Below are 27,300 nucleotides of genomic sequence, written 5' to 3'. Positions count from 1 at the left end.
CCTTTCAGCGAACACCGTAAAAAAACTATGCTTTTTCATACTACTGAATAAAAAGTGAAAATGGTATCACTGAAAACATCATCTTGTTCTGCAGAAAACAGTCCACTACATAGCTCCATCAGCAGAAAAATAAAAAAGTTATTGCTCTCAGAATGAAGCGATGCAAAAACAATTCTTTTCTCTATAAAACAGTTTTTATTGTGTAAAAGCGCCAAAACATAAAAGAGCTATATAAATGAGGTATCACTGTAATCATACTGACACGAATAATAAAGCTGCTTTATTAATTTTGCCACACGTGGAACGGCATAAAAAAATCCTAAATTTCTGTTTTTTGTTAATTCTGCCTCCCAAAAATTGGCATCGAAAGTGATCAAAAATCGTTATGTGAACGAAATTGGTACCAATAAAAATGTTAACTCATCCCGTAAAAAAAGAAGCCATTACATGACTCTGTCAGCAGAAATATGGAAAAATGAAAGCTCTCAAAATATGGTGATGAGCAATAAAAAGCGTTTTTTAGTGTGAGACAGCAGCCAAACATAAAAAAGCTATAAATCTGGTATTGCTGTAGTTGCACCAACCCTAAAAATAAAGTCTGTTATGACTTATACCGTAGGAAGAACAGCGTAAAAAATAAATAAAATCAATTCTTCACCTGCTGTTGATTTTTTCATTTTGCCTCCCAAAGATCCCAGAAAGGCTCGGCTCAGATTTATCCTGCTCTCTGTACTGATCGCTTACCCCTGCGTTTCTGTGTAAATCTCTGAAATACGTGATTCAGACGGAACTCCCTACGGAAGATTCCCTATAATAAGGCAGATGGAGGCACTGCTGACACCGTCTGACTCAAGATCTGGCAGTGTCCGTCTTTTTAGGCGTGCATAAAAGCGCTGTCCGGCACAGTTTTGCACACTTCTGAGAAGACGGAAAATGCTGAACCGAGGCAAGATGGAGTCCAGAGTAACTCTACTGCCTCATTATAGTGAATGGATTCCTTGAGGGATTCATCTGTCACGCTATTTGGAGATTTAGATGGAAACCCCAAAGTAAGTGGTCAGCGTAGAGCGCCGGATAACTGTGATCTCAAAAGTTATGGAAAATGTTCCCAATAAAAGCTTCAACTCATTCCACAAAAATAGCCTATTCTAGGAAAATCTGTGATCCAGGAGGAAAATAACATTCAGTCCCTCTTGAGTCTCGCAATACTGTACATGGCACCCTCAAACCATTCAAGCAAAATGTGAACTTCAATGTGGCACTTCTTCCTTTATGAGCTTTGCACTGTGTCTCAAAACTAGTTTTCAAACACATATGGTGTATAGGCGTACTCAGGAGAAATTGCACAACAAATTTTGGGGTCCATTTTCTCCTGCTATCCTTGTGAAAATTAAAAATGAGGAGCTAAAACAACAATTTTGTGGGGAATTTATATATATATATTTTTTTCATTTTTACAGGTCAACATTGTAAAATTCTGTGAAGCACCTGGGGGATCAAAGTGCTCACCACCCATCTAGATAAATTCCTTGAGGGTTCTAGTTTTCAAATTGGGGTCACTTGTAGGGTGGTTCCACTGTTTGGGCACATAAGGGTCTCTCTAAATGGGACACGGAGTCCACTAATGATTCCAGCAAATTTTGTGTTCAAAAGCACATGAACAGAAGGATCCAACTTTGGTGAAAAAAATTAGCTTCTTTATTAGAATGACTAAAATAGAGGCAATTGTTGTGACATCTTATCAATATAATTAGGGTATGGAAAGTGCAATAATAGAATAAACAGTGCTTTGTCTCATGGAATGCAATGGGAAACTACTGAGGGTGAGCTCAGCTGACAAATCCTTTTTCACTTTCAAATCCTTCCTTGAGGGATCTAGTTTCCAAAATGGCGCCACTTGTGTGGGTTTTCCACTGTTTAGGCACATCAAGGACTCTTCAAGCGTGACATGGCGTCCACTAATAATTCCAGCAAATTTTACATTCAAAAAGTCAAATGGCGCTCCTTCCCTTCTCAACCATGCATGTGCCAAACAGTACTTCTTTCCTCCCACAATTTTGGGGGGGCATTTTCTCTTGTTACCCTTGTGAAATTTAAAAAATTGGGGCTATAACAACATTTTTTGGGGAAAAAAATTGATTTTTTTGGTTTTCATGGCTCAATGTTATAAATTTATGAGAAGCACCTTGGGGTTGAAGGTGCTTGACACACATCTAGATAAGTTCCTTGAGGGGTTCAAAATAGGGTCACTTGAGGGGAGTTTCCTTTGTTTAGGCACACCAGGGGCTCTCCAAAAGGGACATGTCTTTTGTTTTCAATTCCAGCCAATTTTGCATTCAAAAAGTCAAACAGTGTTCCTTCCCTTCCGAGCCCTGCCGTTCTCCCAAACAGTACTTTTGCCCTACATATGGAGTATCAACATGCTCAGGAGAAATTGCACAACAAATTTGTGGTTCCATTTTCTTCTGTTTTCCTTGTGAAAATGAAGAGATTGGGGTCTAAATAAAATTATTTTTGTAAAAAGTTAAGTTATTTTTTTCCCTTCCACATTCCATTAATTCCTGTGAAGCACCTGAAGGATTAATTAACTTCTTGAATGTGGTTTTGAGCACTTTGAGGGGTGCACTTTTTTTACAATAGGTATTTTCTGTCATATAGACCCCTCAAAGTCTCTTCAAATGTGAGGTGGCCCCTAACAAAATGGTTTTGTACATTTTGTTGTGTGGTGTAATGACCACTGTGCCCACTAGGGGGTGCTTTGTGGATGTCCCAAGAGAGAGGATGAGTGGCAGAATACGGAAGGACCATTATGTATCTCAAGGTGGGTGGCCTTGAGATGGAGACTTATGCGTGTATTGATCATCAGTGATACTGCTGAGGTGCTGGTTCAATGTGTCAGGGAGAAGTCTCCAGGTAACTAGGGAGACGGGCAGACCTAGTTACCTACAAACCCACCCAGGGGGTGTGTTTAGTACACTATGGTAGAGTGTGTATGAGTGTGTGAAGGAACTGTGATGAGGTCATAGCCATGTGAACCGGTGGGCGTGGCTACTAACCATCTAAGGTGGCCAGGGTAGGTCACGTGTAGTGAATGCTTGGACCCGGTTGGTCCGCTGTGGAAGGTCCCGCTGGGAGATGGGGCTTCCTGCCTGACAGCACGTGAATGCTGGGAGTGATGGCTGCAAGCGTCTGATAGTTCCCAGGAGGGAATGAACGTCTGCAGTAATCTGCGGCAGCCATGAGGGAACCCTGACAGGTGAGATAACTTTGAGGCTGAAGAGCCTGAGTACTGGACATTGAGTAACCTGTGTGACCACAGGCTTAACAGAGGGAAGCTCTGTATTGGACGCTATGCTGGTGACAGCGCTACCTCACAATTGGAAAAATTAGATATTGCTGGTCAACTTAAACCTTTCTAACTTCCTAAGGGAAAATAAAATTATGTTTCAAAAATTGCACTGATGTAAAGTAGACATGTGGGAAATGTTATTTATTAACTATTTTGTGTGACATAACTCTCTGATTTAAGTGCATAAAAATAAAAAAATTTTAAATTGCAAAAAAGTCACCATATTTTAGATTTTTTAACAAATAAATGCATTATATAGCAAAAAAATTAAATAAATAAACTATTATTATGAAGTACCTTATGTCACAAAAAACATACTCAGAATCACTGGGATGCTTTGAAGCGTTCTAGAGTTATTACCACATACTGTGACACTGGTCAGAATTGTAAAAAAGAATTTTTTTTTTATATTTTCATAAATAAACGTAAGTCATATTTAACAAAATTTACCACTAACATGACGTACAACATGTCATGAAAAAACAATCTCAGAATCACGGGGATCCATGGAAGCGTTCCAGAGTTATTACCTCATGACAGTGGTCAGAATTGAAAAAAATGGCCTGTCAGGAAGGTGAAAACAGGCTTAGGGGTGAAGGGGTTAAACAAAAATTGTTTTTGCTTTGCTTTGTTTAATAGATATGACTTTTGCAGACACAGCGTAGAAAGGGAGCGGAATTAATTTTTTTAATTTTATTTTTACATTTATAACATTTTTTTGCTTTATTTTTTAGTCCCCACTGGGGACTTGAACCTGCGATCACTTGATCACTTACTCTTTTTACTGCAAAACCTCAGTATTACAATGTATAGGGAAAATGATGGTCTCCTATTAAAGGGAACCTGTCAGCAGGATTGTGCACAATAACTTACAGACAGTGTCAGGTCGGCGCCGTTATACTGATTAAAATGATACCTGGGTGATGAATCCGTCTTGTGGTTGTTGTTTAATATTTATTTGTAGTTTTCAGTGAATCATATTGTGGTGCCCCTGGGTAGCCTGTGGGCGGGGCTGTGGGTGGGGCTTTATGAGGTGTTCTGCTTACATATTCATCTGTTTGGGCTTATGACAGATCACAGATCCCTCAGTGACCTGCCACCTATTTTACATACTGCATATAAAATGGGGGGGAGCTTTTCCTCTTTGTTTTAGAGTACGATGTTAAAAACTTTAATCCAAAAAATTGTTTTGTTAGTTTCTAAAAGTAGTACAATATAAAAAAAACAAATAAATAATCTCTGTAATCATAATGACTTGCAGAATAAAGATTATAGATTTTGTGTAATTTTTACAAATTCACTTTGCTATAAGCAGATTATCACCAGTGGACTATTTGGCCTGCTGCCATGCCCCCCATCATTGATTGGCAGCTTTCTACCTATGTAGAGTGTACACAGAAAGTGGCCAATCAGTGGTGTGAGAGGGGTTACATAGAGCTCAGTATTCGCAGAGCTGCTAGATCGTCAGCAAATAGAATAGTTTTCCATCAAAACTAAAGCACACAGTAAAGTAAAAAAAAACCTACAAGAATTGTACAAGAAAGGTACAAAAAAGCTTTATTAAATTAAATAGAAATAATGTAAGACAATGTAAGACAGACAATGGTTTAAAGTAGAGGAAACACTAGATGGCGACAAACACAGCAGGAGGGGAAGATAATACATGAGAGTAATAGTATAACACAATGTACACAAGTGGATGAAGGAATACATAGTGGAAAAAGAATATCACTAAGGGGGTCACATGCCAGCCCAAGTTGTAATTGATTATAACTGGGTAAGATTAGTAAATGAGCAACATAAAAAATAGAATAAACTAATGACATTCACCCATATAATCCTCCTGCTGGGATGGCTTCAGCCCCGACGCGCGTTTCGGCACTACCCTTCATCACCCAGTGAAATCAGTGAAACATCACTGAAATCAGGGTATCTATCCCTATGTCATGCTGCTCTCAAAAGGGGTAGAAAAAACCTGCTGACAGATTCCCTTTAAAAATATTGCACTGTCTAATGCTGGCTGCAAAATGATTTCACTGAGAATCTGTCAGTGATCATATTCTGCTAGTCCAATAGGAGAGTTTCTAACTACGGTATTTTATCTGTTTTTATTTTTTGTTTTCCCCGAGCTCCTCTAAGCTGATTTATGGCCACAAAATACATCGAAGTGGAATGTGCAGGGAAAAAAGAGTCTGTAAAAGCTGAAGAGTGAAATAGGTTTTAATGAAACCAAATTGTAAAATTTTAAAAAAATAAAGCCATTGGCTAAGACAAAAGTGCCCTACGGTTCAGTCATTTATATATCTAATAAAATGGGTTTTCTGTAAATAAATGATTGTTAGAAGGGCTAAGAATGGTGGAGATGGAATGTTGTTGGTGACAGATGCCCTGTAGCTTTGCATTTAGGAAACAAAAAGAATATAAAAAAAATTCTGCAAAAAAGGGATACAAAGATTTTAAAGATCTTGGGTCCCAAAATAAAAACTTTACAACTTGTCTCCCCATATCACAGGTGACAATGGTGAAAAAGGTGACACAGGTGTAACTGGAAAACTAGGAAAGGAAGGTCCCAAGGGCTTGAAGGGTAAGTAACTAGTTTATTCTGTTGCATAAATTTTATATATTTCTGGTAACTATGTTGATGTCTTATTCCTACAGTAAATATTTGTGCTGATTTATCAGAGAAAGTAACATCAACAGAGGATGAGAGTGCTGGTTTTGAGGGAGGCAGTGACCTGTGTTCTCTGGTAAACCTTGTCTACCCTATCATTTCTTTATTGTTCATCCTAGAATCACTGAGGAAGGACTACAAACCTACCTGCTTAGCTCCCAAGTGCATATCCCAAAAAATCCTGCCCTCCCCATACACCTCCCTCGCATGGTCCAGATATAACAAAAGTATCAGCAAATATCATTGTTCCTCTTTGGCAAGCATATTCTTGATGGTCAAGATCTCCTTATTTAACCAACAAATACAGTTTCACTCTGTAGCGCTATAACAGGGAACCATGAAATATATGACATTTGAAATGCTTTACTGCTCTAGAAAATAAGATGAAATGAGAATTCTTAGCACATAAATTCGCCTATTCATGTGTGCCCAGCAGCCAAGGTGATTCTCTTTGCTGGGAACGTAACCTAATGTAATTCCACTCCTGGGCTGAAGCCTTCATTTGTATCGGTAGATTGGATCCTGCTGTGATTAAAACCGCCAGAGGCTGAGAGGTTGAGTGCTCATTCAGAGAGTCTATATATACAAATAACAAAACACTGACCATCACTTCCAAGCAGAAAACAGGAAAACATAAAGGTTCCCAGCAGAGAGAAATGCCTTATGGTGGCTGCTGGACACACATGAATTGGCAAATTTATGCGGTAAGTATTCTTCTTTTTTCCTAGTTTCTAGAGCAGTAATGCAATTCAAATTTCATCTATATCAGGTTTTCATACTTCAGAGCTACACAGAGCAACTTTATTGATTGGTTTTATATGGAGGTGGCTACTCTTAGCTTGCACCTGTACACACCTCTTTTCTGTTTGGAAATGATGGTCAGTGTTTGATATTTACATGTAGGCTCTCTGATTGAGCACACCACCCATCAGCCTCTGGCAGTTTTAATCATAGCAGAATCCTACCAACCCATAAATGCAGGTTTCAAGGAGAGGATTCACATTAGTTTCCCAGCAATGAGAATCGCCTTATTGCGAATGTTGGGTATACGTCAATTGGCCAATTTATGAGCTACGTATTCTTGTTTCTTCCTATTTTTTAGAGCAGTGATGCAATTCATATTTCATATACTTCATGTTTTCATGCTATAGTGCTACAGAGTGCTACTATATTTGTTTGCTATGTATAGAGATGACTAGTCTCAGTTTGCACCTGTACACACCTGTTTTTTGTTTGGAAGTGACGGTCAGTCTTTTGCTATAAGATTTCGTTATTGCCTAAGGACTTTGTCATGCACAACATGGCTGTCCGTGACTGGCAAAAGTAGTGCACATACGCAATCACATAAATGCACACGTGTGAATCTCATGAGACCATAGTTGAACAGATTGGAAACCTATCTACAAAAGTATCTGTCCATTCCTGTGATTCTGTAACTTGACATGTTAGGAGAGCATGAGTTAAAAGAGAGTGAACTATAAGACATCAAGTAGCTAAATAGATAATAAGAATGATGACAGCAGCTTGGAAGAAGTGTTCTGAATTTGTGGGAGGCAGTGACCTTTCTAGTCTTGTAAATTTGTTGATGTAGACATTAGTTATCTTTAACAAGGAAGTTCTCACAGGTGATAAAACTATAGAATACCATATAATTTAGCAGAGAGAAGTTCAACTATGTCAGCAGCAGGGGAGGAGAGTGTTGATTTTCTGGGAGCCAGTGACCTTTTTTTGTTAATCTGTTAATATAGATATTGGTTACATATGACCAGGATATTGTCACATAGGAAAATGGTGATAGAAAACGGCTGGTACATTTGATTAGAGTAGCAGCAGAGGATGAGTGTACTTACCTTGTTTGAGACAGTGACCTATATTTGTTAATTTTGTTACTGTAGAGAGGGATTACATGTCACAAGAATGTTACCTAAAGGGAGGTAGTGAGAACACCATACAGACTAAAGGATAGGCATAATTATTTCAGCAGTAGGGGAGAAATGCTGGTCTTGTGGGAGGCAATTATCATACTTATTTTTGTAAATAAGTTAATATAGATATTGGTTACCTGTGACAAGGAAAATGGTGATAGAAAACAATATAGCCAGGCAGGTATGTTTGATTATAATAGCAGCAAGGGAGGAGTGTACTGGCTTTGTTGGATCCAGTGACCTATATTTGTATATTTATTAACGTAGAGAGTGATTACATGTCACAAGACTATTGTCACATGGGAGAGACTGGTAAAACACCATATAGACTAAAGGATAGGTAATAATGTTAGCAGCAGGGGAGTAGCGTGCTGGTCTTGAGGAAGGCAGGGACATGTCTATTCCACTATAATGTTGTAGACTACAAATATCGTATATGAATGACTGTTTCTGAGGAAAGGGTAATGTCATGAAGTAAGAGGGACAGAATACCCAGTACCTTATCAGATAATGGAAATGACGGCAGCAGCATAAGATGAGTGTACTGATTTTGTGAGAGGCAGAGACCTGTCTATTTTTGTTCATTTTTAATGTAGACATTGGTTACATTTCACAGGGACATTGTCACGGGATATTGTGAGAGACCACCACGCAGCCTGGAAGATAAGTTCAATTACGTCAGCAGCAGGGGAGGATTGTGTTGATTATTTTAGGAGACAGTGACCGAAATTCATATGTTAGTGTGTTCAAGAGTTCACGTGTCAAGCACATAGTCAGATGGTGAAGCGAGGCACGTACTCACCATCGTAATGCAGACAAAAACATTTCCTCTCTGGAAAATCATTTTAGGATTCTGTTGGACTGAATCCTGTGTTTGATCCCTACTTTATGAATGAAGCAATTCATTCATCCTCCAGATGTATGTGAATGGTTGGAAAGAGTCCACAGTAATGAACCGGCCCACATCAGTAAACACTGAAGCTATTTAATTCATATTAGAGATTTTATTTAACCCTTCATGAGATTTATGCTGCTGCAGCTTGGAACAGAGATCAGTGTCTCCAGTTCAGCTCCGGTTCAGCCTCTCAGTGTGTTGCCTGTGTGCCTGAATCACCACCTCATCACCACTAGGGGGAGCTTATTTTATTCAAATTCATGCAACTTCTTTTAAGTTCCATATGTAAAGAGCTCCCTCTAGTGGTGCCTGCAGGAGAAAACAATTTCTTCATGTGTTTAAAGGTAGCCCATCAATGCATAATCAGTGGTCAAACTCCATGGAAGGACAATACATTGTGGGGGCTTGTATGCTACGAATTGGTTCAGTGTAAAAAAAAACTTTCTATATCCAAATATGCTAATAAGGTGCACAGTGCACCCTGGGTGTGGCAAACCAGTTGGGATGCACTCTGGTAACAAACCTGAATTATAGCTATCGCCATACCTCCTCTTTATTGATTGACAGCACTGGCTTCATAGGAGCCAGCAATGATTCTGCTGAAAATGTTCACATGATCATTAGAGTTCTAGCGCTGTGCACAAAACAGGATGTAGGCAAACACCAGGAGAAAGACTCTTTCAAAAGAGACGACACTGCCTCACGTGCAGCCAGCGCTGCCAATCAATTAAAAGGGGACAGAGAAAACTGGAAAACATGTAAGGGATCAGGCCATGCCCAGGATGCACCGAGTACCCCATAAGCATTTTCAGGTAAAAATCTTTTTTTTTTTTAAATTAACAAATGGATTTTAACTGAATACCTTTAATATTGCTGGGAAAAAGGTAGCGCAGCGTGGCGACAGAGCACAGCATGGCGATATTTGTCTGAGCCAGTAAGGTCAGTCCCTATTGTCAGTCCTGTTCGGTTTGTGCCTTCCTTTTTGCAGTGTTCTCGGGAAAATAATTCCCATCCATGGAGCCCGCGCCTATCAATTCCCAGGATTTAAAGATCTGCCATTAATGACTTGTATCAGATGCGACCTGACGTCCGTGGCACCGGTGCGGTGACATTACTCAGTTTACCTACGAAGACTCAGAGGGTTGGACAAACGAGTGTGACGCATCAATCCAATTTTGCTACATTTCATAGTTACAAAGCTGAACTGTAGAGAATCCTTTCCTTCTTAGGCTACTTTCACACATCCGTCTTTTTTAATCCGGCACGATGCGGCGAAAAGTGTGAAAACCGGATCCGGAACTGGATCCGGTTTTGTCACATAGAAAGTAATGATCGCCGCATCGTGCCGGATGTACATGCGGCGGCCCCGGTTCTTTCCGGATACGGCAAAAATGCGCCGTCCGGCTTCTGCAAAAAACGTTCCCTGCAATGTTTTTTGGCAGCGCCGGAACGGCTTTTTAAAGTGCGCATGCCCGGACACTGTGTGATTTAACCCCACAGGTGCCCGGCAAGCGCAAGACTCTCTCTCTCTCTCCATACCTTTCTTTGTCTGACTTCTCGTTCCCCCACTCTCTCCAGATGGCTCTCATCGCTGCGGCTCCCGTCTCTACAGCGCGGCTCCCGTCTCTACAGCGCGGCTCCCGTCTCTACAGCGCGGCTCTCGTCGCCCGATGCTGCAGCTCCTTTAAATTTTATCCAGGCCGCATCCGGCGACGCATCCACATCCGGTGTCACCGCTACAGGCCGGTTCCGGCGGCACGGCTTTTCGCCGCACGCCGCCGGAACCCTAAACCGGATGTGTGAAAGAGGCCTTACCGTCATTCACAGTGACAGTGCAGCATGAATTATCCTCCGCTGTGAGACCGTTCATGTTACCGTGTGGATTCATGTTGTTTGCTTTACTTTCAGGCGATAAGGGAATAATTGGAAATGAGGGCGATCACGGCTTTATCGGTAAAATTGGTCCGATTGGAAGCAAAGGTACGGTATGTCGGTGACTGTTTTGTCTAAAACTAATTGTAAACAAGATGATAACAGAAAATGATTGAAATGTGAATAAATGAAGAGTCCCGTCCTGGTGACGGCGCTCACAGTTATCATCTGATAATGGCTGCAGTCCCGGGGCCGCTCACGTCAGGCTGAGCTCACACTGCCGTGAGAAAGAGCAACGCAAGTACCATCAGGAGAAAAACAAGTGCAGCATGCGAGAGGACCGTCATGCAAGTGAACCTCATTATAGTGAACGGTATCCGTCTGGCACCATTGGGATGAATGTGTTTCTTGCAGAGTTCCTCTTTGGATTTCCTTTATCAAAAGTCCAAATTGCCAGTGCGAACCGAACCTAACTCTGCATCATTGTACAAACCCACAACTCACCTTGTGAGACGTGAGCAGGACACCCGCTGATCACTGCTCGGGTCATACGTAACCCCATCGGTCCCTTAAATTCTGATGTGGCCATTTCCATAAATTCTCCAAAAATACAAAGGCCGAGAAGAACAGATTGTAATGAATGTTTAATCCTAATATTGGTTATGTGGCTCCATCTAGTGACTATTCATGGCATTTTATCATGTCTATAGGAATATCTATCTATCTATTTATCTATCTATCTATCTATCTATCTATCTATCTATCACCTATAATCTAAGTATCTCATATCTAGAAAAAAAAAGAGAACAAAGAGCAGCAACTTGTATTAATTGCTGGGTGCAAAGCCTCCTAGGTACATACCAGTCCTTGTAATGTAAAGAAAAAATGGAAGCAGCGCACCTTCATAGTGCAAAAGTATGTCATTTTATTAGCCCATCCTGCGACGTTTCGGCTCCGAGCCTTCTTCAAGAAACATAAAAGTGCATATACAGAGTGTTTAAGGTGTACAATAAAGTGAACCTATTTAACAAAATATTTAAAATGTTATAATTATTAAAAAATAGTTTTTTTTACTAATTATAACTATTTAATTATTTTTAAACATTTTTTTCTTAAAAAATTATTGTTTTGTAATTTATTAAGGCTCCTCCTAACAGGAGACATGCAATGGATATATGGCTTTCTTGGTGAGCTGCTTCCATTTTTTCTTTATAGCTCATATCTAGCTGCTATCTGTCTCTTATCCTTTTATTATCTGTGTATTATCTATCTATCTATCTATCTATCTATCTATCTATCTATCTATCTATCTATCTTTCTCATGTATACAGTATCTATCCATCCGTCATTAGGTTTACAGCAGGCCCTGAGTGTGTGCACTTTACTAGAAAACACATCCAGCTCGTCTCTTACAATGCTCAGCTCCAGTTTTGTTATTAATACATTTTCCAGGAAGGATCGGCCGTGTTGGTAAAATACGAAAGACAAAAACTCCTTTCAGATCTCTGCACAGATTAAGACAAGAGGAACAACGGCGCCACGTACCGGAGCCATGTATATGTTATTACTGATAACACCAGAAACCTAGTGGTGCAAACTGGCTACAGGGATAGGTAGATAGATAGATAGATAGATAATAGATAGATAGACAGATAGATAGATAATAGATGATAGATAGATAGATAGATAGATAGATAGATAGATAATAGATAGATGGTAGATAGATAGATAATAGATAGATGGTAGATACATAGATAATAGATAGATAGATAGCTAGATAACAGATAGATAATAGATAGATAGATGGTAGATACGTAGATAATAGATAGATAGATAGATAGATAATAGATAGATAGATAATAGATGATTGATAGATGATAGATAGATAATAGATAAATGGTAGATACATAGAGAATAGATAGATGGTAGATAGATAGCTAGATGGTAGATACATAGATGATAGATAGATAGATAGATAATAGATAGATAGATAACAGATAGATAATAGATAGATAATAGATGGATAGATAATAGATGATTGATAGATGATAAATAGATAGATAGATAATAGATACATGGCAGATACATAGATAATAGATAGATAGATAGATAATAGATGATTGATAGATAGATTAATAGATAGATGATAGATAGATACATAAATGGATAGATAAATATTTAGGTAATAGATAGATTAATATATAGGTAATAGATAGATAGATAATAGATAGATAGATAAATATTGTAGTGCAGCGGGATTGGTGCAGTGTGACAGACAGGCAGTGACCACAGAAAAGTTCAAACCAAATGTCTTATGTCCATAACCGAGACCGATTGCTGTGGGCGACGGCACAAACTGCTTGAACGGGGAAAGACCTGTGGACGCCTGTGGTACCTCGCAGATGGCGAACATTAAATTGGGACATGTTGTTGCCCTTTCTCTCCCATCCTCGGAGAATACCTTTTTGAGCATGGCTTTGAGGGTCTCGTTAAACCTCTCTACTAACCGGTTGGTTTGTGGGTGGTAAAAAGTAGATTTTATTCAGACCCCCATGGCGTGGCAATGTTTCGGCTCACACTGAGCCTTTTTCAAGCCTTGATTGAACTGCTGCGAGTGCAGCCTCAGTGACCGGCAGTGACGTCATCAAGGTTACCTCCGGTCACTGCGGCTGCGTTCCCAGCTGGGCTGAACTGCCTTGACCTCGGTGAGATCCCCACTAGGACCGTGAGAGTTTTTCTCAGGCCGACTGGGAACGCAGCCTCAGTGACTAACGGGACTAAAAGGAAAAGTAACAAGAGTTTAAAAAAAATAAATAAAAACACATAAAAATGTGAAACACGTTTTTTCCTTCAATGAAAATAAAGATAAAAAATAAATAATCATATTCGGCATCACCATAATCATAAAAAAGTTTGATATATCAACATCTAAAATTATGTCACCCGTACGGTAAGCACCATAAAACAAAAGAAATGTGAAACACCAGAGTTGCTGTTTTTTTCGTCACTGCATTTTTCACAAAAAAAGCAACAAAAACCATCAACATGTCGTGTGGATCCCAAAATGGTATCAGTAAAAATGTCCGCTCGCCAGGCAAAGAAAAAACACAAACTCTTACAACTCTGTCAACTGGGAAATAAAAAAAAAGTTTTGGATTTAGAAATAAGAGAAGGAAAAAAAGCAAACGAAAAATTAGCCACAGAGTGAAGAGGCTTATATATAAATCTGCCCCTGTACATATAATAACCAAATGTCAATAAATGAAAATTCTATTGTTGTAATGTTAAAAACCTACCACTAGATGGCAGAGGAATACATAGCCTCTATTCAGTGACCTCTTATGGCGTGTGCACACGCTGCTGATTTTGCTGGGGTTCCGCAGCAGTTTTGGCCGCTGCGGACCCGCAGCAGTTTCTGCTGCGGTGTACAGTACCATGATTCCCTATGGGAATCAAAAACCGCAATGCAGACGGTGCGGAATTTCCGCGCGGATTATCTGCGGTTTTCAATCCGCAGAAAGAATTGACATGTCAATTCTTTCTGCGGATTCTCCTGCGGTTTGCCATCTCCTCCATTGAGGAGATGAAAAACCGCAGGGCAAAACCGCAGAGCAATCCGCAGGTAAAACCGCAGGTCTTTTGACCTGCGGTTTCACCTGCGGATTTTACAAAATCCGGGCGGATGAATCCGCACCTAATCCGCAGCGTGTGCACACAGCCTTAAGGTGCGTAGTGACCAGCTGCAAAAATTCCACCATTTTTGGTTAGTTTTTTTTCCAGCTGGCGTCGATTTAATGACGTCATTTTTTAAAAAAATTTTTAGGGCAGCATGATTCCAGTTTTTATGTTTTAGTACTTTTACAAGAAAAAAAAACTGTTTCTTTTAATCACTTTATTTTTCTTCCATTGACGGAGCTGAGTGAGGGCTAGTTTTATTTGAGAGATGAATCGAGTTTTATCGGTATAATTTTTTGCTACTTTTTTAAATCAAATTTTGACTCTTTTTTTTTTTAGTTTTTGGAATAGTGTGCCAGAAAAAAACAGATGAAAACATTTGTTTCCACAGTATTCAGTAGTCAAATTAAACCTCACAATATCAGTATACAGTAGATGATGATGTTTCGGACATGGCAATAGTAATTATTGTATTGAATTTATTTTTTTTAATCATCTCTTTTTTGGGGGGGGGCGAGTAAGCCCATTAGGCGTCGCTGTCAATCGTGGCCGCAGCATTTAGGAGGTTAGGAACAGAGGCGGCCCATTTCTTCACCCACAAGCGATTGCGGAGTGTACGGGTTGTCTACTGGAGTCCCCTCCTAGTCTGCCATATTATTACACTTTTTTTAATAATAATTAAATTAACTATTAATCAATAATATTTTGTATTTCAGGTGACAAGGGATATAAAGGTTTACCTGGACTCCCGGGAGGAAAAGGGAAACCAGGTACAGTAACCATATTATATATACGGTACATTATAGATGGAGTATAATTTAGAGCACAGTGCCATCCTGCAAGGCCATTCAGGCATCCCGGGAAGGATTATAGGCAATGGAGGGAGAGAGATTTTCAGTCAAAATTTTCACATTTGTACTCTGGAAATTGCCTCTTCTGAAAGGAAGAAAAGTAGAACTTTATAGCGCCACCTGCTGGAAATATCGATCCTAAAAGTCACAATTGGCTCCTTCCATGTCCCTACCGCTAGGGGTGCCCTAGCTCACCCTACTCTCCGGATTACTTCTGATAGTGAAGATGCTGGGGTCACATACCTTGCCTTAGCTCCTGAATTTACCCTTAGTATCACCCAGGGAAGAGTGGAGTATTAGTGTACCATAGTACGCCAACCAGACTAACAAGGTAATACAAACAGTGTTAATGAAAAAATACTAAACTTACAAATATAGTCACACATACAACAGAGGAATTCACTGGGGAGTGGAGGATCGGATTAAACCAAAGTAAAAGAATTAAAGGAAATATCACACACTCAAAACCTAGCAACAGTCACAGATAAATCCACCAAACGCCTTCTCCAATAATAACCAACACCAACCTCCAGCCATGCAGCATAAGCTAACTCTGACAATGAGTGCTAGCCAGGGCCCAGATTATATAGGAGATGGGAGTGGCTAACAGTGCACAGCTGAGAGCCTTAATGCAGGAAACTTCCAGGAGCTCTCAACTGAGCAAATATATCTCTGCACTGCCTAAATAAATTAACACAGTTTAATATGAAGGTGAAATGCTTCTAATTAGTGCAGGAGTAGGAGAAATCAGACACTGCAGTCTTCTGGCTCCTCTCTAAACCCATGACACTCAATTTGCCAACAAGGTGTTTCAGGGTGTTGCCCCTCATCAGTGAAATGTGTGAGATCTGATTTGGCTAGATGAAAGACTCTGAACTGATGTCAAAGGGGTAACTTTTCTCCATGCGGAAAGTGATATACCTGCTCTGGCATGACAATGTAAGGAGACTTACATGTCACAACACATCCCCAGCAAATCCCCAAAAGTAAAAACTCGGGACAAATATTTTTGCAGAATGCAAAAACTATTATTTTTATAATTTAAGTTAGGTCTTTAAATTTGCATTTTTCATCTTAAAAAACAACAAAAAACAAAGAGATCCAACTTATAAATTAATTTAGAAAAAGAGACATATAGTACCTGCTTTAAAATGCATCTGTTTGCGTCAGTTTTACAGTTGATTGTTTTGCGTTTTTTCTAATTTAACTCCTTAACGACTGCCAATACGCGGTAATTAAGGGTACTAAAACTACAGCGCCGTTAATTCACGGCGCTGTGGAGAAAGTGAATAGCGCCCCCCAGTGTCGGATTTTCTCCGGGGTCTCGGCTGCCGGGGGTAGCCGAGACCCCAGAGAACATGAATCGGTCGGTTTTTACCGACCACGCTTTTGCGATTGCCGTTATTAACCCTATAAAGAAAGCCGCGATTTTACATTTAATTTCTCTTTCCTCTGATGTGATCGCACATCAGAAGAGAGAGAAAGAGGGTTCCCGATCCCCCCCCGGTACCTCTCAGTGTTCCTCTGTCCCCTCCCGGTGGTCCTGCGTCCCGCCGACGTCCTCCGGTGGGCGCCGCCATCTTGGATCCGGGGAAAATGGCGGGCGCATGCGCAGTGCGCCCGCCGGGAATCTGCCGGCTCCGGCTGGCAGATTCCATTCATTCATTTTGATCACGATGATAAACTAAATAAACAAAATAGTACATAATCCCCCCGTTTATCACCCCCTTAGTTAGGCCAACATAACGAAATAAAGAAAATATTTTTTTTTCAGTTTTCCAATAGGGTTAGGGCTAGGGTTAGGGCTAGGGTTAGGGTCGGGCTAGGGTTAGAGCTAGGGTTACGGTTAGGGTTGGACTATGGTTAGGGCTAGGGTTAGGGTTAGGGCTAGGGTTAGGGCTCGGGTTAGGGCTAGGGTTAGAATTAGGGTTAGGGCGAACTAGGATTAGGGTTAGAATTAGACTTAGGGATTAGGTTTGGGATTAAGGTTAGGGTTGGGATTAGGGTTATGGGTGTGTTGGGGTTAGGGTTGGAGCAAGAATTGAGGGGTTTCCACTATTTACCAACTTTAGGGGTCTAAAGATTGGGTCTAAAAAAATCACTTTTGTGGAAATTAAAAAGACTTTTTATTTTCACGGCTCTGCGTTTATAAACTTCTGTGAAGCACTTGGGGGTTCAAAGTGCTCACCACACATCTAGATAAGTTCCTTAGGGGGTCTAATTTCCAAAATGTGGTCACTTGTGGGGGGTTTCCACTGTTTAGGCCCATCAGTGGCTCTGCAAACGCAACATGATGCCCGCAGAACATTCCATCAAAGTCTGCATTCCAAAATGGCACTCCTTCCCTTCCGAGCTCTCCCATGCGCCCAAACAGTGGTTCCCCCCCACATATGGGGTATCGGCGTACTCAGGACAAATCACACAACAACTGTAGGGGTATGATTTCTCCTGCTACCCTTGTAAAAATAAAAATTTGGGGGCGAAAAGATCATTTTTGTGGAAAAAAAAATGGATTTTTTATTTTCACGGCTCTACGTTATAAACTTCTGTGAAGCACTTGAAGGTTCAAAGTGCTCATCACACATCTAGATAAGTTCCTTAATGGGTTTAGTTTTCAAAATGGTGTCACTTGTTGGTGGTTTCCACTGTTTAGGCACATTAAGGGCTCTCCGAATGCAACATGGCATCCGAGCTCAATTCCAGCCTATTCTGCGTTGAAAAAGTGAAACGGCGCTCCATCCCTTGCGAGCTCTGCCGTGTGCTGAAAAAGTAGTTTACCCCCACATATGGGGTATCGGCGTATTCAGGAGAAATTGTCCAACAAATTTTGTGGTTGATTTTCTCTTTTAACGCTTGTGAAAATAAAAAAAAATTGATTCTGAAGTAAATTTTTTGCAAAAAAAGTTAAATGTTAATTTTTTCCTTCCACATTGCTTTCGCTCCCGTGAAGCACTTAAAGGGTTAATAAACTTCTTGAATGTGGTTTTGAGCACCTTGAGGGGTCTAGTTTTTAGAATGGTGCCACTTTTGGGTATTTTCTGTCATGTACACCCCTCAAAATGACTTTAAATATGATGTGGTCCCTAAAAAAAATGGTTTTGTAAATTTTGTTGTAAAAATGAGAAATCGCTGGTCAACTTTTAACCCTTATAACTTCCTAACAAAAAAAAAATTTGCTTCCAAAATTGTGGTGATGTAAAGTAGACATGTGGGAAATGTTATTTATTAAGAAATTTTTGTGACACATCTCTCTGATTTAAGGGCATAAAAATGTAAAGTTTTAAAATTGCAAAATTTTCGCCATATTTCTGTTTTTTTCATAAATAAACACAAGACTTATCGAAGAAATGTTACCACTAACATGAAGTACAATATGTCGCGAAAAAAACATTCTCAGAATCAGCGGGATCCATTAAAGCGTTCCAGAGTTATAACCTCATAAAGGGACAGTGGTCAGAATTCTAAAAATTGGCCTGGTCATTAAGCTGCAAACTGGCTCTGTCGCTAAGGGGTTAAAAAGTTACAAAAAATCTGTGAAAGAGCCTTACAAACCCAAAAGAATCCATGGGGATATCAGGCACAGAAAACATGAGTGGGTGATATGTATATAAACTAGGACTCAGATTCAGGATGTTTTCACCCCGACAGATAATAAATATATATATATATATATACACACACATATACACACACACACATATACATACACACGTCTACGTAATAATCATAAACATCAATACGTTATTCCCCAGCCTCCTCCCTATGCCAGGCCCTTCACTGGCTTCCTATTGCCCAGAGGCTCCAATTCAAGACCCTAACCATGACATACAAAGCCATCCACAACCTGTCTCCTCCATACATGTGTGACATGGTCTCTAGGTACCTACCCGCACGCAACCTTCGATCATCTCAAGATCTCCTTCTCTACTCCCCCCTTATCTCTTCTTCCCACAACCGCATACAAGACTTCTCCCGTGCTTCCCCCATACTCTGGAACTCCCTGCTGCAACACATCAGACTCTCATCATCAACAGAAACCTTCAAGAAGAACCTGAAGACCCACCTGTTCCGACAAGCCTACAGCCTGCAATGATCCTCGGTCTACTGAACCACCGCACGACCTGCTCTTCCCTCTCCTACTGTATCCTCTCCCATCCCTGTAGACTGTGAGCCCTCGCGGGCAGGGTCTCCTCTCCTTCTGTACTTGTGTGTCCCTTGTCTTACACATGTTTATTATACTTGACTATATTTCCCCTTTTCACATGTAAAGCGCCATGAAATAAATGGCGCTATACTGTATAAATGCATAATAATGCGTAATGCTAGATGGTTATAGATGGATGTCTCAAAATACCATAGGGAAGGAGTGGGGAACCACAGGCTCTGGGCCGTTTACGATGACCTTTTCACTGGCCACCAGGAGGATTCCCAGGGACCGAAGTGCTCTGGCCAGCAGCTGCCTCTTCATTTCATTTTATTGCGCAAATTGCAAAAAACGCAAAAAGTGATGAGTGAACGTGCTGGGATAAGGTGTTATCCGATCATGCTTGGGTGCTAACAGAGTGTCTTCGGCATGCTTGAAAAATGTGTTCGAGTCCCCCGCAGCTGCATTTCTCACGGCTGTTTGACAGGGGCAACACATGCAGGGATTGGCTGTTTGTTAGGCATACAAAGTCATACTGTACCTTTATTATTCATCACATTTATTCTTCTAGGCACCTTCTGTGACTGTGGACGTTATCGTAGAGCCGTCGGGCAGATGGATGTAAAAGTCACTCAGCTCAAGTCATCTTTACAATTTGTGAAAAACGGTGAGTGATGCCGCCAATAGGAATATTTCTAAGACTGGAGATGAGCGGATTGTTCAGTGGAAGATCAATTTTTGAGTCAAATTTCCTGAAAATTGTGATTTCCAGTAAATTCAAACCTTTTCAAATGTTAGTTACATCTCAAACAAGAGAGAGTGAAGCAGCCGCTGATTGGCTGCAGGGCTCATGTGACATAATGATGTCATGTGAGCCCTGGGAGAGCAGGAGGCGATGTCTCATGTAGGGCACCATGTATGGCACCGGCAGCAGAGGTTTGTACAGGCTGTTGTTATTTTACATGGGGAAATATAGCAATTAAAAATGGGTTTACAAGTAGTGGCCAACCCCTTTAACTTTACAATCTGGCAAGAAAAGCTCAGAAAAAGACAGATAAAAGAAGCTGCTGATACCTTTGTCTATGGTCATAGTTACACGAACCAAAGACGTTGTAATCCTTCTCCAGCTGTGATCACAGGTGTCCTGTGGGTGGTCCTGTCTTGTGAAGTTTTTGGCAGTCTCTGCAGTGATGGTTCCTCAACCCCTCCCCACTGCTTTTGAGTGACAGTTCTACCAGTGTCCTGGATGATCACCAAAGCCATCAATCTGGAGACCATTTTATGCAGATCGCCCAAGACATTTCAGAAGAAGGGATCACCTTTCAGACTCCTGTGATCGCACCATTTCATCAGTTTTAAGGGATCTTGTATGTGCAGTTGGACCTATGTGACCTGAATCCATATGTATTTTAAGAATGGGGCTTCTTCTCTCCTTGTCTGGAATGAAGAGAAGGTCGCGCATGTTCATTTGTAATGGTGGTCCAAAGGGAGCTGCTCATCCACAGCCACCTCCCACTTATGCTGCTGCACAGCGCAGCCCTACTCTCGAGATCGATACTGGTCCCCGCTATATGACATTCATTGCACTCACTATGGATGTTCCATAAATGCTCTTGGCAAAAATAATCCTTTATAATTGCTCCTCTACTTCATGTGCTGAATTCTAGAATTAATGCATTGGGATTGGATTGAGTTGTGTTTTTCGTAAAGGGAATCTATCAACTTATTTTTGGGCTATGAGATGCGGCCACCGCTATCAGGGGCTTATCTACAGCATTCTGTAATGCTGTAGATAAGCCCCCGATGTAACCTGAAAGATAAGAAAAGCGAGTTAGATTATTCTCACCCTGGGGTCCGGTCCAATGGGCGTCGCGGTCCTGTCCGGCGCCTCCCATCTTCTAGCGATGACGTCCTCCTTCTTACTTCTGCTGCGGCTCCTGCGCAGGCGTGCTATATCTGCCCTGTTGAGGGCAGAGTAAAGTACTGCAGTGCGCAGGCGCCAGACCTCTCTGACTTTTCCCGGCACCTGCGCACTGCAGTACTCTGCACTGCCCTCAACAGGGCAGATATAGCACTCCTGCGCAGGAGCTGCGGCAGAAGTAAGAAGGAGGACGTCGTTGTTAGAAGATGGGAGGCGCCGGACCGGTCCGCGACACCCATTGGACCGGACCCCAGGGTGAGAATAATCTAACTCGCTTTTCTTATCTTTCAGGTTACATCGGGGGCTTATCTACAGCATTACAGAATGCTGTAGATAAGCCCCTGATGGCGGTGGCCGCATCTCACAGGCAAAAATGAGGTGACAGATTCCCTTTAAGCAATAGCTTGATGCGTTTTATGTACGGCTGCAGGATGATAATGATTTTCCTCTGTGTCTAATAGTCATTGCTGGCATCCGGGAGACAGACGAGAAGTTCTACTACATTGTGAAAGAAGAAAGCAGTTATAGGGATGCGCTGACGCAGTGCCGGATCCGAGGTGGCACGCTGGCGATGCCCAAAGACCAAAACACCAACGCGTTGATTGCCGAATACATCTCCAGCCTGGGATTATTAAGGGTCTTCATTGGCATCAATGACATTGACAGAGAGAGGCAGTTCATGTATGTGGATGGCACGGCGGTGCAGAACTACAGCAGCTGGAAAACCGGGGAGCCCAATGATGGCTCAGGGTACGAGGACTGTGTGGAGATGCTGAGCAGCGGCGCCTGGAATGACGTCGAATGTAACCTGACCATTTACTTTGTCTGTGAGTTTATAAAAAAGGCCAAATAATCATTGCATGCTCCTGGAATGGCCTTATCTGCACGTGGATGCCGCTTATTGCCACCATTGTAATATCATACACACGTAAAGCCAATAAAACCTTGCAGTTATCGTCACAGCTTTTATATAGCCACACGTACAAACACCAGACGTGGTCAGCGGCACCATCACAGTGACGGAATAGCTTCATACAAGAACCCCCATAAAGGTCCCAGTACGGTGGTCCCAGAAAAACATATGACAGTACCCCACCTAACAGTATAGGAGGGGTTTTTTGCTGTGATTTCAGAGCATGAAATCTCCGAAAACCAAAAGCTTGAATTGACCAGTTGGAGAACTTTTGCTCTGAAAACTCAGTAAGAAATTGAACTAGAAGTGTGAACAAACCAGTACCAGCTACTCACAGTGCCCCCTGAAAGTGCTCAGAGACTAGAAGGAGGCAAAGCGCATATAGGGTCTTATCTGGGAAAACAGATATGGAGGAAAATAGCCCAATTGTGCTCACCTGATTTGGGTTGTGTTCACACAACCACTAAAAGCACTTGAGGCTCCTGCAGACCCACGAGGAAATAACGCGTAGGCAATGGAAAAAACAGAGGGGATGATCAATCACGTGGTTGTCCTGATGAAGAAGCTGTATGTTTCGAGACGTGTTGACGAATAAACCACTTACTATTTAGACTGGCATCTGTCATTCTTCTTCCTAAGGCAGCGCGGGGAAAAGACGACTAAGGGGCGAACTAATAACCATGTATAAGGGGACAATACAAATATCTCTCCGAGGATCTGCTTATACCAAGGAAGGTGACGGTCACAAGGGGGCATTCTCTGCGTCTGGAGGAGAGAAGATTTTTCCACCAACATAGAAGAGGATTCTTTACTGTTAGGGCAGTGAGAATCTGGAATTCCCTGCCTGAGGAGGTGGTGATTGCGAACTCAGTCGAGGGGTTCAAGAGAGGCCTGGATGTCTTCCTGGAGCGTAACAATATTGTATCTTAGAGTGATTAGGTTCTTTAGAAGGACGTAGATCTGGGGATTTATTCTGACGGAATACAGGCTGAACTGGATGGACTAATGTCTTTTTTCGGCCTTACTAACTATGTTACTATGTAACACATCTGTTTTTTACATTGCCTGCCCTGAAAGTGCTTGCCAAAGTGATTGAGAACAATCCACAGTTCTCGGTATCAGAGCGAATTTTACAACATGGAGCTGTATAATACTAACAATATTTCTGAACAAAAGGCCAAATTATAGTAGTTATATTCTTGTACATAGGAGCAGTATTATAGTAGTTATATTCTTGTACATAGGAGCAGTATTATAGTAGTTATATTCTTGTACATAGGGGCAGTATTATAGTAGTTATATTCTTGTACATAGGAGCAGTATTATAGTAGTTATATTCTTGTACATAGGAGCAGTATTATAGTAGTTATATTCTTGTACATAGGGACAGTATTATAGTAGTTATATTCTTGTACATAGGGGCAGTATTATAGTAGTTATATTCTTGTACATAGGGGCAGTATTATAGTAGTTATATTCTTGTATATAGGGGGCAGTATTATAGTAGTTATATTCTTGTACATAGGAGCAGTATTATAGTAGTTATATTCTTGTACATAGGAGCAGTATTATAGTAGTTATATTCTTGTACATAGGGGCAGTATTATAGTAGTTATATTCTTGTACATAGGAGCAGTATTATAGTAGTTATATTCTTGTACATAGGAGCAGTATTATAGTAGTTATATTCTTGTACATAGGGACAGTATTATAGTAGTTATATTCTTGTACATAGGGGCAGTATTATAGTAGTTATATTCTTGTACATAGGAGCAGTATTATAGTAGTTATATTCTTGTACATAGGAGCAGTATTATAGTAGTTATATTCTTGTACATAGGGGCAGTATTATAGTAGTTATATTCTTGTACATAGGAGCAGTATTATAGTAGTTATATTCTTGTACATAGGAGCAGTATTATAGTAGTTATATTCTTGTACATAGGGACAGTATTATAGTAGTTATATTCTTGTACATAGGGGCAGTATTATAGTAGTTATATTCTTGTACATAGGGGCAGTATTATAGTAGTTATATTCTTGTATATAGGGGGCAGTATTATAGTAGTTATATTCTTGTACATAGGAGCAGTATTATAGTAGTTATATTCTTGTACATAGGAGCAGTATTATAGTAGTTATATTCTTGTACATAGGGGCAGTATTATAGTAGTTATATTCTTGTACATAGGGACAGTATTATAGTAGTTATATTCTTGTACATAGGAGCAGTATTATAGTAGTTATATTCTTGTACATAGGGGCAGTATTATAGTAGTTATATTCTTGTACATAGGAGCAGTATTATAGTAGTTATATTCTTGTACATAGGAGCAGTATTATAGTAGTTATATTCTTGTACATAGGGGCAGTATTATAGTAGTTATATTCTTGTACATAGGGGCAGTATTATAGTAGTTATATTCTTGTACATAGGAGCAGTATTATAGTAGTTATATTCTTGTACATAGGAGCAGTATTATAGTAGTTATATTCTTGTACATAGGGGCAGTATTATAGTAGTTATATTCTTGTACATAGGGACAGTATTATAGTAGTTATATTCTTGTACATAGGAGCAGTATTATAGTAGTTATATTCTTGTACATAGGGGCAGTATTATAGTAGTTATATTCTTGTACATAGGAGCAGTATTATAGTAGTTATATTCTTGTACATAGGAGCAGTATTATAGTAGTTATATTCTTGTACATAGGGGCAGTATTATAGTAGTTATATTCTTGTACATAGGGGCAGTATTATAGTAGTTATATTCTTGTACATAGGGGCAGTATTATAGTAGTTATATTCTTGTATATAGGGGGCAGTATTATAGTAGTTATATTCTTGTACATAGGGGCAGTATTATAGTAGTTATATTTTTGTTTATAGGGGGCAGTATTATAGTAGCTATATTTTTGTACATAGGGGCAGTATTATAGTAGTTATATTCTTGTACATAGGGGCAGTATTATAGTAGTTATATTCTTGTACATAGGAGCAGTATTATAGTAGTTATATTCTTGTACATAAGGGGCAGTATTATAGTAGTTATATTCTTGTACATAGGAGCAGTATTATAGTAGTTATATTCTTGTACATAAGGGGGCAGTATTATAGTAGTTATAATCTTGTATATAGGGGGGCAGTATTATAGTAGCTATATTTTTGTACATAGGGGCAGTATTATAGTAGTTATATTCTTGTACATAGGAGCAGTATTATAGTAGTTATATTCTTGTACATAGGGGCAGTATTATAGTAGTTATATTCTTGTACATAGGGGCAGTATTATAGTAGTTATATTCTTGTACATAGGGGCAGTATTATAGTAGTTATATTCTTGTACATAGGGGCAGTATTATAGTAGTTATATTCTTGTACATAAGGGGCAGTATTATAGTAGTTATATTCTTGTACATAAGGGGCAGTATTATAGTAGTTATATTCTTGTACATAGGGGCAGTATTATAGTAGTTATATTCTTGTACATAGGAGCAGTATTATAGTAGTTATATTCTTGTACATAGGGAGCAGTATTATAGTAGTTATATTCTTGTACATAGGGAGCAGTATTATAGTAGTTATATTCTTGTACATAGAGGGCAGTATTATAGTAGTTATATTCTTGTATATAGGGGCAGTATTATAGTAGTTATATTCTTGTACATAGGGAGCAGTATTATAGTAGTTATATTCTTGTACATAGGAGCAGTATTATAGTAGTTGTATTCTTGTACATAGGGGACAGTATTATAGTAGATATATTCTTGTATATAGAAGCAGTATTATAGTAGTTATATTCTTGTACATAGGAGCAGTATTATAGTAGTTATATTCTTGTACATAGGGGGCAGTGTTATAGCAGTTATATTCTTGTATATAGGAGCAGTATTATAGTAGTTATATTCTTGTAAATAGGAGCAGTATTATAGTAGTTATACTCTTGTACATAGGGGCAGTATTATAGTAGTTATATTCTTGTACATAGGAGCAGTATTATAGTAGTTATATTCTTGTATATAGGAGCAGTATTATAGTAGTTATATTCTTGTACATAGGAGCAGTATTATAGTAGTTATATTCTTGTATATAGGAGCAGTATTATAGTAGTTATACTCTTGTACATAGGAGCAGTATTATAGTAGTTATACTCTTGTACAGAGGAGCAGTATTATAGTAGTTATATTCCTGTACATAGGGGCAGTATTATAGTAGTAATATTCTTGTACATAGGGGCAGTATTATAGTAGTTATATTCTTGTACATAGGGGCAGTATTATAGTAGTTATATTCTTGTACATAGGAGCAGTATTATAGTAGTTATATTCTTGTACATAGGGGGCAGTGTTATAGCAGTTATATTCTTGTATATAGGAGCAGTATTATAGTAGTTATATTCTTGTAAATAGGAGCAGTATTATAGTAGTTATATTCTTGTACATAGGGGCAGTATTATAGTAGTTATATTCTTGTACATAGGAGCAGTATTATAGTAGTTATATTCTTGTATATAGGAGCAGTATTATAGTAGTTATATTCTTGTACATAGGAGCAGTATTATAGTAGTTATACTCTTGTACATAGGAGCAGTATTATAGTAGTTATACTCTTGTACAGAGGAGCAGTATTATAGTAGTTATATTCCTGTACATAGGGGCAGTATTATAGTAGTTATATTCTTGTACATAGGGGCAGTATTATAGTAGTTATATTCTTGTACATAGGAGCAGTATTATAGTAGTTATATTCTTGTACATAGGGGGCAGTGTTATAGCAGTTATATTCTTGTATATAGGAGCAGTATTATAGTAGTTATATTCTTGTAAATAGGAGCAGTATTATAGTAGTTATATTCTTGTACATAGGGGCAGTATTATAGTAGTTATATTCTTGTACATAGGAGCAGTATTATAGTAGTTATATTCTTGTATATAGGAGCAGTATTATAGTAGTTATATTCTTGTACATAGGAGCAGTATTATAGTAGTTATACTCTTGTACATAGGAGCAGTATTATAGTAGTTATACTCTTGTACAGAGGAGCAGTATTATAGTAGTTATATTCCTGTACATAGGGGCAG

The 27,300-nt window shown here is 39.7% G+C and overlaps 1 protein-coding gene across 1 annotated transcript in view; it reads left to right on the top strand.

Annotated features, from left to right (window-relative positions):
* COLEC10 (collectin subfamily member 10) overlaps window positions 1-22,826 on the top strand; it is an 88,161-nt gene extending 65,335 nt beyond the window's left edge. The window contains exons 3-7 of the mRNA XM_073590260.1: window positions 5,862-5,933; window positions 10,749-10,820; window positions 15,104-15,157; window positions 19,954-20,049; window positions 21,765-22,826. Of these exons, the coding sequence (XP_073446361.1) occupies window positions 5,862-5,933; window positions 10,749-10,820; window positions 15,104-15,157; window positions 19,954-20,049; window positions 21,765-22,156 (686 nt within the window). The 3' untranslated portion in view covers window positions 22,157-22,826. The remainder of the gene's footprint in view (window positions 1-5,861; window positions 5,934-10,748; window positions 10,821-15,103; window positions 15,158-19,953; window positions 20,050-21,764) is intronic.
* Window positions 22,827-27,300: the final 4,474 nt, after the last annotated feature.

The sequence above is a fragment of the Dendrobates tinctorius genome, unplaced genomic scaffold (assembly GCF_039654945.1).
Source record: "Dendrobates tinctorius isolate UK_male_01 unplaced genomic scaffold, ASM3965494v1 ptg000116l, whole genome shotgun sequence".
Lineage (NCBI taxonomy): Eukaryota > Metazoa > Chordata > Amphibia > Anura > Dendrobatidae > Dendrobates > Dendrobates tinctorius.
The sequence above is the reverse complement of the archived record's forward strand: the minus strand, read 5'-3'. Positions and strand labels throughout refer to the sequence as shown.